This window comes from Amblyomma mixtum, chromosome 2 (assembly GCF_055824585.1).
Source record: "Amblyomma mixtum isolate Tamu chromosome 2, ASM5582458v1, whole genome shotgun sequence".
NCBI lineage: Eukaryota > Metazoa > Arthropoda > Arachnida > Ixodida > Ixodidae > Amblyomma > Amblyomma mixtum.
The window spans coordinates 131443821-131458592 of NC_143013.1; the positions used below are offsets into that span (position 1 = coordinate 131443821).

The 14772-nt window shown below is 46.9% G+C and overlaps 1 protein-coding gene across 1 annotated transcript in view; it reads right to left on the reverse strand.

Moving 5' to 3' along the window:
* The window catches only part of LOC149360923 (arylsulfatase B-like), a 139135-nt gene that overhangs the window by 90939 nt on the left and 33424 nt on the right, over positions 1 to 14772 (reverse strand). Inside the window, exons 6-7 of the mRNA XM_089567955.1 lie at positions 6413 to 6572; positions 1271 to 1383 (exon numbers count right to left, since the gene is read on the reverse strand). Coding sequence (XP_089424081.1) covers positions 1271 to 1383; positions 6413 to 6572 — 273 coding nt within the window. The remainder of the gene's footprint in view (positions 1 to 1270; positions 1384 to 6412; positions 6573 to 14772) is intronic.

Below are 14772 nucleotides of genomic sequence, written 5' to 3' on the forward strand. Positions count from 1 at the left end.
AGGAACGAAAAATGAAAGTGCTAGCACTAAAACAGGTTTATGCAGAAAGGCGATCAGCACACTCTCTGAGAGTCCATGTGCAGGAGAGTGAGCGAGGAAAACCTTTTTTTTCACGACCGCGTTCGAGCGAGTCATGAGGAAGCGCGAAGCTTCGATTTGCCACTTATGCTGTTATAAGAAAAGCCAGCCAGTGACCGCCCCAACAATCTTTTGTATCACATAGAACCCGGCACCTAGTTTAGATGCTAACTGTTTACAAGATCTTGATTTCGTTCGTTTGTCTGTCTTTCGCTATGTGCAGACGGCCCTAGTGTTTCTGAGAACCCTAACTGTAGATCCTGTTGGGATCTGATATTGCAGTTGCGTAATGGCTAGTTATAATGCGCGCCACAAAAACGCACGTAATGGTTTACTTGTTTATATAAATTCGCGGTCCCGTGATTTTCCAATCAAGTCATAGCGACAGTGCCATGCTGACCTTATTTCTTTAGGGCCAAACTGAATTTCCGCGTTCCAGTGAAAATTATAGTGGCGGAAATAAGCGGACCCACAAGCGTCACTCAGCGTTAAGCCTGCCAAGAAATCATAAATTAGCTGTGATAGATGCCCGACACCCCAGCGTTGTTGAAAAGTGCTTTGAACAACTATTCGCAATTATGAATAACCCTTGACAATTTATTTACTATCTTTAATTTACTCACACTCTCAGTGTTATGCCAACACAGGAATTCCGGTTTTTAGAATATCAAAATACAATACAACACAATAAAATTAAACTTTGCAGAGGAATACGCAGCATTTCGGCTGAAAAGCAGATCATAACAGAAAATGAACATAACACTTTTCCTTCAAGCTCTTCAAAACACAAAATCATAATATACCTGAAATAACGATTCATAAGTAAGGTGCAATAAAGTTTGGGAGTAAAATTATTGGCACTTAAATTTCATTCCTATTAACCAGGCTCAAGACATACCACCCAAGTTCTGCACATTTGTGAAGCAAAACCACTGAACTCCGGAATATGACCATACGTTAATAACAACTTTCGCCGTTCATAACGTGTTACCCTTGCGTGCTTTCCCGCAAGTCAAAGATTAAACATTGAATGTTTATGTTCTTTGGTTGACTTTTAGAAGAATACTTCCCTTGGGCTGCAATCTGGCTTCTTGCTTTCAATTCTATTTGTCGCTCCGCTTGTAGTTCACCCTTGCTTATAGAAAGACGGTTAGTATCGAAATAAGGAGGTAGAGAAGCTGCATGCACTTACTTTCCCCACAGCGTAAGTCCGATAGCCAAGCTTACGGAGGTGTTCAGCCATTGTGGGTACGGTGGTGTTCATGCCGCCCACCTCAGCAGGGTGCATAACGTCATGCTGAAGGCCTGCACAAAAATAAGCGTGTCTGAGGGAAGAGCAGATATTTTGCTATGCAACCTGTGCACGTTGCAACTGTATTGAAGTGACTCTCTAGCCCATTTACCGAAAGGCGCTTTCGTTTCTGAAAACTCCTAGACTTTTGTACCTGTGCAAACGAGGTGAAAGGAATACGAAAGTTTAAAGACTGCACACAAAGGTAACACTGAGTTTCGGTTTTCTTTTTTTAATGTAAGCATACGAAAGCTTCTTGGAGTACAAGTGACGAGGGCAAAGTTTAGCTTCATAAAAACGACACCACAGAAAGCGCAAAGAACGAGGGAACGGTCACGCTCGTTACGCGCTTAAACTGTACCAGAATATGTCGAGCTCGAAAGGTACCACGAAGTAGTTTGATATATGAAAAATTAAATATGTAAAAAGTGACAATAGATAAGCTTATCTCTACCATAAATGAGAAAATAGATTGAACGAACGCTTATAAGGCGCTAATTACAGCGATGTGCCGCCCGCCGGCGACCTGTCAGCTTGCTAGGCGCTGCAAAAGGCCTAACATGCTTCTGATCAAAGCCACACTGCATGGTTTTGGGGGTAGCAAAGAAAACAACTGCTGCTGCTTTTGAACTAGCCAGTGCCTATACCAAGATGCGCAATTCTGTTTTGAGCACGTTAAAAGTGGATACACTCAACAAGGAACATTTCGTTGCCGCAACGCCTTCGGCAGCGAAGCATGCCAAGTGAAGGCCCCCGCTAGGCTTTCTTTAGGTTGGCTTCCCCGCATGAATTTCTTTGCTTGAGGAAAATGAGTACAGGGTACCAAAAGCCACCCACTAACACACAACACGTTCACATCGTTACGCGCTACCTGCAGGCGTCCGGAAGGTAAAGAGGGCGATTAGGAGAAGCGCAACTTGAAGGGGCGTGGCGCACCGTTCAATAGATCAAATTTTCCGTTGAACCCGAGTTCGAGAAACACAAGTGCTAATGCTTAACTTCAACATGGGATTTCACACGGAGCGTTCCGAGTGTCAAAAAAACAAAGGCGACTATAATATACATGCTGGCTTCATGCTGGTTCATGTGACTTGCCTTCATCCGCTCACTCCTTTGTGCTTTGAGACCGTACTGAGACAAGGACCGCATCTCGCCACATTGTGCACTGTAAGGCAGGTTTTCCATTGCAAAGTTATTCCTAGTGCACTTTTTGTTGCGTGTTTTGAACTCCTCAGCGATAAGTCCGGTATACTGCTTTGCCGCGTCCAAATGCGAGACAAGTCCTTAGGGTAAGAACAGAATTTCAGAGAACGTCTAGCTAACTGCAATTAGGCCTCGACTGCTGGACGACCCATGGCCGCTTTAAAATGTTGGTTAAGAAGTAGAGTTTTCTTTCGGAGACGGCTGAAAGCAGCAGCTACCAGCATTCTGTGCGACAGCGGTGAGCCATTCGGGAAAAATGCTTTTACGTCTTTGTTCCACTATTTAATGCGTATTCACTTTCGCTGCATATCTCGCAAGGACGCTACATAAGGCATCGTCTACGGGTATCTCTGCGTCTGGCCCATGACATTGGGGGTATTCAATGACCCGGCACTGCTATAGCGCGCCGACAGCACTGACGTCACTGTCGAGTTGTGGACTATTTGCTCACCCCATCTGTAGACTCGCAGGACGTTGGCGATAGCTAGGATATGAACGCCACTTTGCGCGATGGAAAAGCTGGAGACACGTGCAGTAGAGTCCATATAGGATTCACTCACTTGCTAGGGAACAGCGACAGTTGCGCGCAGCCTTATGCACAGAATCTGTGGGCACCAGAACGGCACTCATAATGGCCTGGCTTCAGGACTCTAATGAGTGATTTTGGCTGTTTTTAGCACAGTGCGAGCCTTTTTTGAAGTGATGCCCCTTACACATTACGTAGCTGTCTCAGGCTGCCTCCCCTGCTTCCGCCTAGTTGTTGCCGTCCCGTTCGCTTCCCTGCATTCGTAGTTCACTCTCCCGGTTGAGGAGGGGAAGAAGAAGAGCAAACAGGAGGAGATGAACAGCACAGAGTAAGTGCAGAAGGATAAAGAGCGACCTACATGACGAGAACTTTAACGGCGAACTTCGCGCGGCAAACACCAGCGTGGCAAACACCAGCGCGACGAGACGCCGACGGACCGTCGCCGTAGTGTACCGTCGCGTCGCCGTAGTAGTGTGGGCGGAAAATAGGCGGCCGCCGCCAGACAGCTATCGCTATGATTTCAGTGTTGCTGGAAACAGCGTGATTATATATACTCAGTACAAAGCCGAAACCAACAGATATGTATTTACAGTTAAGCAATAATTTATTCAATGGCAACAAAACGGAGGAATTATTCCTTGTGACCCCTTTCTGAGCCAAACTCTTTAACCTCTTTGAAGCTTCCGGGCTACTGAACTGTACTGTACTATACTGGCTAAGCCTACCTGCTCTGAAAATATAGAAGAGATCTGAAAATTTGTCACGTTTCATCGCTAAAACTTTGTGGCGCGGGCATCTTCAGACAAAACGAAAGCCTCGTGCACCTTTCTTTTGCTGTGAACCTGAGAGGCAATGCAGCGGCAAAGATGTATTGGCGAATCTAGAGGTCCTGGCTTGACGGGCGTCTCCATGCTGCCCGGAGTGCAGAAAACAGACAAGGTCTCGCCCTGATTTGACCACGCTGACAATCTTCCTCGGTCTCTCTCGTCGAGAGGCTCACAGCCCGGAGAATGTACCCAGCCCGGCTTGATCGGCGGTGCACAGCCTCCGGGCGGCCGTTCGAGCGTTTTTCCTACGAAAATCGCTCCAAGTCGGCATGCCTTAATGCGGAGCAGAGAGATGGGTCATGATGGCGCCCAAGGACAGCGGTTGCCTGCACGCAGGTCTTCCCAAGAGGCGGATCTCATGACTTGTGATCTTATGACAGTATGACTTGTTTGCGTCGCATGGGAGGAGTACTTTTGTGAGCGCCTCTGCTGCAGGTGCTGCCGCTATGATGTGGACGTATAACTGCGACGTGCCACACCAGTCGCGTTGCGGAAAGGCCATAGATGCAGCCTTGGGGACTCTGCCCGCGAATGAGCTACGTGACAGGATCCATTCGCACATATTTAAAGCACACCCAAGCACTGAATTCTCCCGCAGCAAAGCGCTGGTTACTCGTTGTGCGCTTCCTCTAAGAGGCTGCGTAGTTTTTCTTGATCACCAATATTTTTCCTTAACAACTGATCAAGTAAGGTATCAAGCAGGGAAAATACAAACTGAACCGTTCACCAGTCGAAGGCGGTGCTTTAAGTAGCTCATCAAAGGCAGCAAGTGGGAAAGTGCATGCGGATTGGTCCTTTGAGGTAACGGCATTTCAGCCCCCCCCCCCCCCCCCAGTCTCCCGCAGTGCATGCTGGGCCGCGAGGTGCAGCACGTGCAACGCCTGTTTTCTTGCCTCCTCTAGGTTCTCTAAGTTCGATGTAGAGGCGCAGTCCCATGGCGACCTAGAAATGCTCACAGCAGATAACGCTTCAGGGTGGTATCAACGAGTAAGCCATTTTGTAACGTTACATACAAGAGAGGGAGAAAAATGGTGCTAGTTTGCCGCCCACTAACGCGAATTTCAGCGACAGTAGATATATCAACTGGGACCAAGCACACTTGGAGCACCTGATAATTTCTTCATGATGAATAAAAACGGAATGAGGTGTGAAATTTGCTATTAGCAACACAAAAGAAATGCATCTTGCGATTGGTTGTCGCATTTCTGACGGTCGTGGCAATGTCCAGAATTAACTGTTGAAGAACACCAGCGGTAGTGGTCGTCGTACGGGTATCGGTATTTGACGTCTAGAAAGAAAAAGGCAGGACTGAATACTAGTGCGGCAATACACACGCGAGAAATGTCAAGATTCATCAGTGGTCATGCCGAGGGAGAGATATGGTACTTGGACAAAGAGGCCCCTCACGAATGGAGCAGGTACATCATGCACATCGTTACCGTGGCAATTGATTTCGAACTCGCTTCAACGCTCTTCGCTATTTCCTCCCTCCTACTCCTCTCCACGTTAACCTCCTCGCTGCGGCAAAGACTGCCGGCTTCTTTATCTCGGGAAACTAGATATGAAGGGCTCTCACAGTCAGAAAAGGCCTCCGGATTAGGTTTGGTGCTGCAGCATTCTTCTGATAAAAAAAAAGTGAAATACCTCGGCCTTCAGGAATGGAAATTCTTTGCAGAAGCCGGTAGCTCTGATGCTATTGCAGTTAATTTTCGCCTGGTACTCGGCAGAAGTATACTGCAAGGTAATTACTAGACGCCATCCAGTGTGAACAGCCGACTTTCCTTTGCGAAAGAAATTGACAAGATGCACTTATTCGGGAATGAAATCACCGTCCTGAACTCATCGAAGCCCTTCAATATCACCATCGCTTTCCTGTTTTCCTGAAACTTTGCTTTCCTGCTGCGTGTCTCAGTATTGCCTATAACGTCATATATTTTAGCACTCGCCTCTTATATGCGAGTTAACCCCGAAGGTATAAATGAATGACAGAAAATGAGGGATAAACAATTACATTAGTGGATAAGAAATGGGGGAACATTTTTCTCTCACCCCATACCTGTTCTGATTCTCAATATATTCTAAATGTCATCAAATTCCAATCCTATCCCAACCCTATTCCATTCTTGATTTTTTTCCAATTTTGACTCTGTTCTGATGGCATTCTGCCTTTATTATATAGCAGATCAATTTGTATTCGTAATTGCTCCTGTCATCAAGTTTTGCCGAGTCAGTGCCAGTCACTTTCAATTGAGCTGATTAATTCTTGCCCCTGCGTATCTCTCCTCTCTAGTACAAGTGGAGAGGGGATGAGAGTGGAGAGAAAGGGGGCGGGTTAGAGGCAGCAGGAGAGAGGAGGAGAGTGGGCAGGCGGCAGTGGTTGCAGGTGGGACGAGAACAGCGGCCACAGGGACCTTGTCCAACGAGGCTGCTCTTCTCTCCCATAAAATACAACCATTTAGAAAGATTCCAATGGGAGGGGGCGCTCACCCAGCCTGATTGGGTACAGTCCTGTTAGGATGGCTGCCCGCGACGGCGTGCACGTTGGCAGCGTGTAGTACTGGCTGAAAAGAGCTCCCGTCGCTGCCAGGGCGTCCAGGTTTGGCGTGGGTATCTGGCAGGCGCCGACGAGGGACGTGTCTGCCCATCCCTGCGTGTGTGGGGAGCAAACAGCATGACCCACAGAATTCAAAACTGTGTGACACTATTATGAATCTGCGATTTCGCTCAGGTATTTGATGGGAAGACATTCGGGCAAATTTCTAGAGCCTAGTGTCCGTACAGCCAGCCCAACAGCAGCACTCATTTATAGACAGCTTAGGTAGCACGCAGATTCCGCCATAAGCCATCGTCCAAGGCCCACTGGACAACCCAAGCACAGGAATTCTGCTTACAAAAGTTAGCGCAAAACACAACACTCACAAGGAAGGTGGACAGGACAACGCGCTATCTTGTGACAACGCGCTTTCTTGTGAGTGTCGTGTTTTGCGCTAACTTTTGTACGAAGAATAATGCACCAACTAGCCCAGCAACAAGTGTTACCAGGAATTCTGGTTCATAAACGCTTCCAGGTTGCACGGCTGCCACAACATGCCGCAGGTTGCTTAACACTGAAAGTCACCAAGATGATTAGGAATGATCGATGCATACCATTAATTTTCTATGGTCGACGGGAAGAGTTCTTGTGTACGTGGGAAGCATTCCATAGGTAAGAACTTCAAGGAGGAGGAAGAGCCGGCCATAATAATCACAATGTTTGCGCGGAATCCTTCGGTACCCCAAATGACTATTCACGTCAAGGGAGCTCGAACAATGTTGTGTATTCCATTTGCGGCAACTCAAAACAGCAGAACTGAAGCTTTTGAAGCCGCGCTCGAAATGAAAATGAAACCCATCACGAGAACTGCACCCAGCGCAAAAAATTAAAAAAAAATCGTCCTTTCGCCCACTTCAGCAAGAAAACTAGATAACTGTATTTTCAGAGCAATTGATTCTTTGGGAAGACGTCCATCTGTGCATCAATGCACATAAAGCAATATACATTAATTTGAACAGTCATATTGTCACACTGCCTAATCTGGTAGCGATGCGCCCCTTAGAATACTTTCAACGAAAGCGCAATTTTTTTTTCTAATCTTTGAACACAATTTCATCATTGGAAGCACCTTCCTCAATGATCGGTGATTAATTTTGTAACCACTATTTTAATATGTCAAGAAAATCGTCATCGTTCTTTTTATGTGCATTAATGCTTAGCATTAAGTGAGGGCGCAGTAAGAACTTTATTAATACACTGTGCTCCAGCAGTACTAAAGCAGCCTTGGGGGCGAGCGACCATTCACGTGGCAGGACATCACAATCGCTCTCTTTCAGTTAACCCTTAAACAAAAAAAAAAAACCTCTTCTCTGGCCAACAACACCCTACGCTCTCCGTGGGATGGCCTGCGACACCTGCCTTTCATGTATTTCTCTTTGCCTCCTTTAATACCTGTTAGCATAGCGGAGAAAATGCCGCTCACCTCAGCGAACGGTAAACTTCTGTTTTCCTTCAAAAGCAGTTTCACTCCTACGACAAGGCCTGCCTCCAGATGCGCTCTTTTAAAAGATGGCACATGTGCTAGTATGTGTAGCCTGCTTCTGCCGAAGTCTTCTACAAACGGCTGTTGGAATCTTTTAAAGGAACTAATGGCTGCGGTAGGCCTAGCGTTATTTCCTGCAGCATCTTTTGCCGCTGCTGCTGGAATGGTCGCTTGTACACACTTATAAAATGTGCGAATATCGATTCACAAGCAACACAAGAAATAAGCAGTCACAAGCACGTTATAAGATCGTTCATAACTTAGTTTTTGAACCCTTACATCTCAAACCATCTCAAAACCATCAGTGCGTTGATGATAGCCTTCGCGAACTATTTCATTCTCTCGTATGATGAACATCTGCAAGAGGCCTTAGTAAAGGTTGAGAGCTAAGCTGATGTCGAATTCACAAACGATTTGTTTTAAATCGTAGTGCATGACTCCAGATAATTTCGTCAACCTGGGTTATTTAACGTGCACTGTCAGCACATAGTACCCGGGCCAACAGTATTTTGACTCCATTGAATTGTGACTGCCAAAGAAGGGATCGAATCCGCGTGTTTAGGTTCAGCAACTGAGAACATAACCACTGAACGACCTTAGCGGCATGAGCCAGGGCTATCGTTTGTAGGAAAAAATGCTTGGTTTTCTTTTTTTCCCCTTCATCTGACGGCTAGCGAAGCCGCGATTAAGCGACGTTTTGTTCCGGAAGGCACTGTGAACGTAACTAAACCATGTCTTATAAAAGACCACCAAATGATGGTTATGAAATAACTTTCTATATTTTGCGGTGACAGAGACTTGTCTCACGTGAGAACGTGGGGATGTACATTTTAGTGGGATCAGACTTCACCTGAGGTGGCCTACTTCAGACGTCACGTACAACATGTGTGGTACGCAGCAAAAGGTGAATTTCTGATCGTTTGCTTCCATTGACATGGTACGTTCCGACAAAAAGCTCGATTTTGCCTCCCGAGCGCTATGAACAGATCCTGGAGGGCGTAAGGCTGCAGCAGTTTTCCTTGGCCTACGTGGCGCAACTTATAGATGCTCGAGGGACGCTCGAATAATTGTCGAAATAGCACGATTCTTTTCCTTTTGTCGACGGCAGTGGACCTAGCATGGCTGCCGCCACGTCATTTGAACAGCCCAACTAGCAATAACTATTAATTACATTTTTTCATTCCTGCTCAGGGCAACATCTCTTGCCTTTGTGCTCTTTAACACTCATAGGTGAAGGAGCTCGTACGAAAACAGGTTGAGGTAATTCTTTGGTAATCTACTTCCTAAGCGCTCAAGTAAGGGAATCAATGCGTTTACCATATCGAGAAAAAAAAGCATTTTAGCCTCACAATTCTGCGAAAAAAAAAAGGAAGTAGTCCTATAGGAACAGCTTCGGATTGATGATATTGCTTCATGTGCTGGGAAAACAATTGAACAGGTAGGCAAACCCATTAAGCTTTCCCGTCGGCAAAACACAGAAAAAAAAACGCATTGTTTTCAACCCTTTTCCATGATATAGATGACAGACAGCACAGGTTTTGCTTTACGGTTGGCACAGCTGCGCGAAGAGAACTGTTCATGCTGCCCACGTCCTGGCGTGCCCTATGGGAGCCGATCGCAAAAGCCTCGTCGTGCTCCAGTACGAGCGATTTTGCCCCGTTACAACTCATATACAACCAGGAAGTAGGTGGGCCGTTAGAGCGCTGAAACAAGCTGTATTGTAAGCCGCACCGGATATAGCTTCTAACGTTACAGAAAAAATCCGCACTCAGCGCGATGCGGATAACACAGAAACTGGATAACACATAACCCGAATAACACAGGAACCGATAAAACAGAAACCGGATAACACACAGCCAATTTCTTCCCAAATATTGCATCGATTGCATGCTCTTTAATGATGTCATAATCGCAGACCATGGAAAACAGAGGTAGAGTGAAATCCTAGAAGCATTTAAAATCAAAAAGTTATGCACTGAATGCGTCACCGACAGTTCGGGATGGCTTACTTCCAGATAATAAAATTTCATGATTGTGCCATAGTTTTACACGTGCAAGATAACACACCCCTGTACCTTCAAAAGTTTATGTTTGTTTTTTGTTCTTACTTGCTTTTTTCGGTTTGTTACTGACGCGTGTGTGTACCCAGCTCTGTTATGGCAATTTTCACTGAGTAAAATTCAGTTCTGTCTCCAGCGTCGTGCTTTCCCTCCTTCCTCTTCTGAGCACGTCTTTTGTGCCAGTTTTTTTTGGTAATCATGCCCCAACTAGCCCCGTCTAGCTACTCTTCTTCAACCTATAACGCGCATCGGGTGACGTAAACATCGCGAAGGCGAGCTGTGCTTTTGTGCATTCCGAGCACGGTAGAAAACCTCTGCAGTCTGAGCGCATCAACGGCGGCTGCGCGCTATCGCATCAATACAAGTTCCCGCGGTTGCTCGAGGGCTTCCCTTACACTGGCCTCTCCTGAGCGCCCGAAAGATAGATAGAATGGCTTAGAGGTTTTGCCGCGCAGTACGCGGCTAGAACCAGCACACTGCGGCGCACTGTCGCTTTACTTCTATTCTCTTTGTGAAAGTATCTCGCAAAAACATCATTTTTCTTCCCCTTCAGCTCCGTCGTTCCACTGTCTTTGTCACAAGCTGCCCTCACCTGCGAGTGAGCCACACCCACCGTGCCAGAGCTACTTCGCTGTCCGTGCCGCCGAACACGCCAACCGGTACTCAAATGGGGAACACTACTGTCATTGCAGTACTAACCTATGGGACGGAAGCATATAGGCTAACGAAAGGGCGGAACTTAAAGTGAACACAATGCAGAGAAATATAAAAAGGACAATGGTTAGTGTAGCTTTAAGAAACAGACAGGAAGAGAGCAGATTGAATCAAAGAAGAAAATGAGGGCGCACTTAAAATCCACCCTAAGGGTACGGCGTGACAGCTTTAATTCCTGTCATAGTAGCTCTTTCGAATTACACACTACCAGCCAGTAGGTGCAGAAGACCACGTGATACACCACACACATTTAAAACACTGAACGGAGTCCGAACATTTCTCAGTGGACTAGAGATAGCGTGTCTGACACGCAAAGCAAGCGTGATGGGTTCGATTGCCAACTAATTAGCCTAAATATCATTGCAGCGTAATTAACTTTATATTTCTATGAGTAAAATGACAATTCGGTCATGCTACGACACAAAGTCAAAATTTCCCACTAGTTTCAAATATTTTCATTCCACCGCTCAACTATGAAGTCACAACTGTCTGAACCAATCCTGAATTATTGTGACAACGCGCACCGCTTTTGCTCCGAACTTCCGCTATAACGCTAACGCGTTACAACGCGAGTTAGGGATACTCTATTTGAAATCAATAAGAAATGTACATGGGCGGGACACGGGACGACAAGATTACCTGTGAGCCCTCAGTTGTAGCGGAATGGATTCCAAGAGAAGGCGAAAGCATGAATGGGCCGTTAGATGCCCGATAGACGGATAACATTACGCAGCGGTGCTATGCAGCTTGCAGCAGGTACAAGACAGCGTTAACTGGAAGGATGCACTGGGTGCCTCAGAAGAGAAATGCCCCCTTTACCACAATCCGCCAGCCACGTACGGCCCAAATAAATGGTAATGGGGTAATAAATAAAGAGGAAGAAACTAGTTAAGCGAAAAACGAGTTAGCATTAAGAGGAAAGGTAAAAGAATTCAGAATATCGCTGCAAAACAGATTTTCCGCTTTAACTGAAGAAGACGACCGTACTGTTGAAAAAATGAATGATAATCTCACAGGTATCGCTAGAGAGTGCGCCGCAGAAGTAAGTGGTAGGATGGTTCGACAGGCTACCAGCAAGCTATCTCAGGAGACTAAAGATCTGATTAAGAAACGCCAAACCATGAGGACGTCTAAATCCACAGACAGGATAGAACTAGCGCAGCTAACGAAGGTAATAAATAAGCGCAAGGTAGCCAACATAAGAAAGTTTAACATGGAGAAAATGGAGCATGCTCTAAACAGCGGAGATAGCCTAAAATCAGTGAAGAGAAAACTGGGCATAGGTAAAAACCGGATGTGTGCGCTAAAAGACACAGTGGGCAATGTCATTAGCAATATGGATAAGATAGTTAAAGTAGCTGAAGAGTTCTACACAAATCTATACAGTTGCGAATGTAATAATCAAGTTACTAAGAGAGGCAGTCGAGCACACAATGGGACATTCCGCCAGTAACGAATGATGAAGTAAAGAAAGCCTTAGGAACAATGCAAAGGGGGAAAGCAACTGGTGAGGATCAAGTAACAGCAGATTTGTTGACGGACGGAGGATAGATAGTGCTAGAAAAACTAGTCACTCTGTATACGCAATGCCTTATGACCTCGCGAGTACCAGAAGCTTGGAAGAACGCTAACATTATTGTCGCGGGTTCGGTGACTAGGCGACATCATCACCGAGTCCGGACAATGAGGGGGTGGACGTTTAATGCCCGGCGTAGCCGGTAAGCAAACGTAGTGACTGAGACCGAGGAGTGTTAAGAGGAGTGTTAACAACAAAACAACGTTTATAGCTTCGATTGAACAATGCGGCAGCTTTCACAGACACGTAATTTACATTCTACAAAACAATTGCGGAAAGCACATAGTGTCATGTCTGGCATCCAAGAACTGGGCGGCGTAGACGTAGCATCGAAGGAACGTTTATTCCTGCTACTTGACAGGAAGCCAACTGAGCGCGGTGGGCCCGTGCGAGCGGTCTTTTAAAGCCAGCACGGGCTACCCGATAAGAGATAGCCGGGCAGTGAGCATGCGCAGACAGTACGCGATAACACGCGTGCTTGGTTTCGCGCGCACACAACATCTCCTTCCTCCTAATGAGCGCAAAGTCCTTTTGCTACATTATACAATGCAACTGATGCTATGGCTGATATCTATCAGGAGGTCGCCGATCCCTCTGTGGATAGCGTCGCTCCCCCTGGAGGGTCGTTCGTTGCCGCAGGGGCCGCAGCTGGAATTGGCTCGTTGGCGCTCTCAGGATCCCCGAAATCTGGAATAAAATCTTCCATGATGCTCTGCTTTGAGCTGTCGATGCTGAGCAGTAGCTGGTCTTGATGACGACGCCAAATGAGCACTCCACGATTCGTCTTAACTCGAACCTTGAATGAAACGGGGCCAGACTGCTGAATGATAGTGCCAGGGACCCATTTCTCAGGACCTCTGTAATTCCTCACGAGGACCTCATCGTTGATGTTGAAAAGTCGCTCACGTGCCTTGCGTCGCACCATATCGGAGAGCTGTTGCTGAGCCACTCTTCCCCCGACAGAAGGCTTGACTGCGTCGAGTCTCGTGCGCAGTCGTCTACCTATGAAAAGGTTTGCTGGAGTTTCTCTTGTAGTCGCATGCGGCGTGTTGCGGTACGTCATCAGGAACGTCTGTAAGGTTGCCTGCAAGGAGTCTTGGGGTCGTCCTTTCCGCAACGCAGATTTCATTGTCTGTACAAAACTCTCCGCAAGGCCATTCGTGCTTGGATGGTACGCTGCACTCACGATATGACGACCACCGAAGCCTTTGACGAAGCTCTTGAATTCTTCAGAAACGAACTGTGGTCCGTTGTCGGTCACGATGGTCTCGGGTACGCCAAAACGCGAGAACAGGTCCTGGAGACACTGAATTGTGTGGTACGCCGTAGTCTTCTGCATGACATAAACTTCCGGCCATTTTGAGTGTGCGTCCACAGCAACAAAGAACATTTTGTCTTTCATGGGTCCAGCAAAGTCCAAGTGAACTCTTTGCCACGGCGAAGTCGGCCATGACCATGGATGAAGCGGAGCCAGCGCTGGTTCGTTCCGTTGCTGTTAACACTCTTCACATTGCTTCACGTGTTGCTCTAGGTCCGCGTCGATACCAGGCCACCAGACGTAGCTCCTCGCGAGTTCTTTGCATCTTACGATACCGGGATGACCCTGATGAAATTCCTCAAGCAAGGCACAACTACTCTCATGCCGTACATTAAACACCCTTGATGAACTGTGAGCTCCAAACGCTTGTCGAAGAAAAGTTTCAACTCCTTTACGGCGACATGCGACGGCCAGCCAGCACTTGTGAAGCTCAGTACCTTGCTTAGTAATGGATCATGCCTCGTTTCACGAGCGATGTCTTGGCCTGTGACAGGTAGCGTTTCCAAATGAAGCGAATAAAAAGTTTCGCTTTCTTCTTCCGATTGCTTTTCGCTGCTGTCGAGCGGCAAGGGCGATAAACAGTCTGCTTCCGCATTATCGGTAGATTTCTTGAATTCAAGAGCATAGTTGTAGGCTGACAGCGTTAGCGCCCAACGCTGCATGCGGGCAGCTGCCAAAGCGGGAATGCCTGTTTTCGGGCCGAAAATTGTTTGCAGTGGTTTATGGTCAGTCACAAGCGTGAAGAACCTTCCGTAGACGTAGAAGTGAAACTTCTTTACGCCGAATACGAGGGCAAGGGCTTCTTTCTAGATCTGACTGTAGTTCTTTTCGGCACTCGACAATGTGCGGGATGCGTAGGCAACCAGTCGAACTGATCCATTTTGATCCATTTATCATTTTCTGCGAAAGAACTGCGCCTATGCCGTACTGAGATGCGTCGCAGGCAAGTTGAAGCGGTCGCTTCGGATCATAATGGGCAAGAACTGGAGGGGAAGCCATAGCTGCTTTTATCTCCGTGAAAGCAAGCTGGCATGACGCATCCCACGTCCACTCTTGTTTGCTTTAGCAGCCTGTACAACGGCTGTGCCAAAGTCGACAGACGC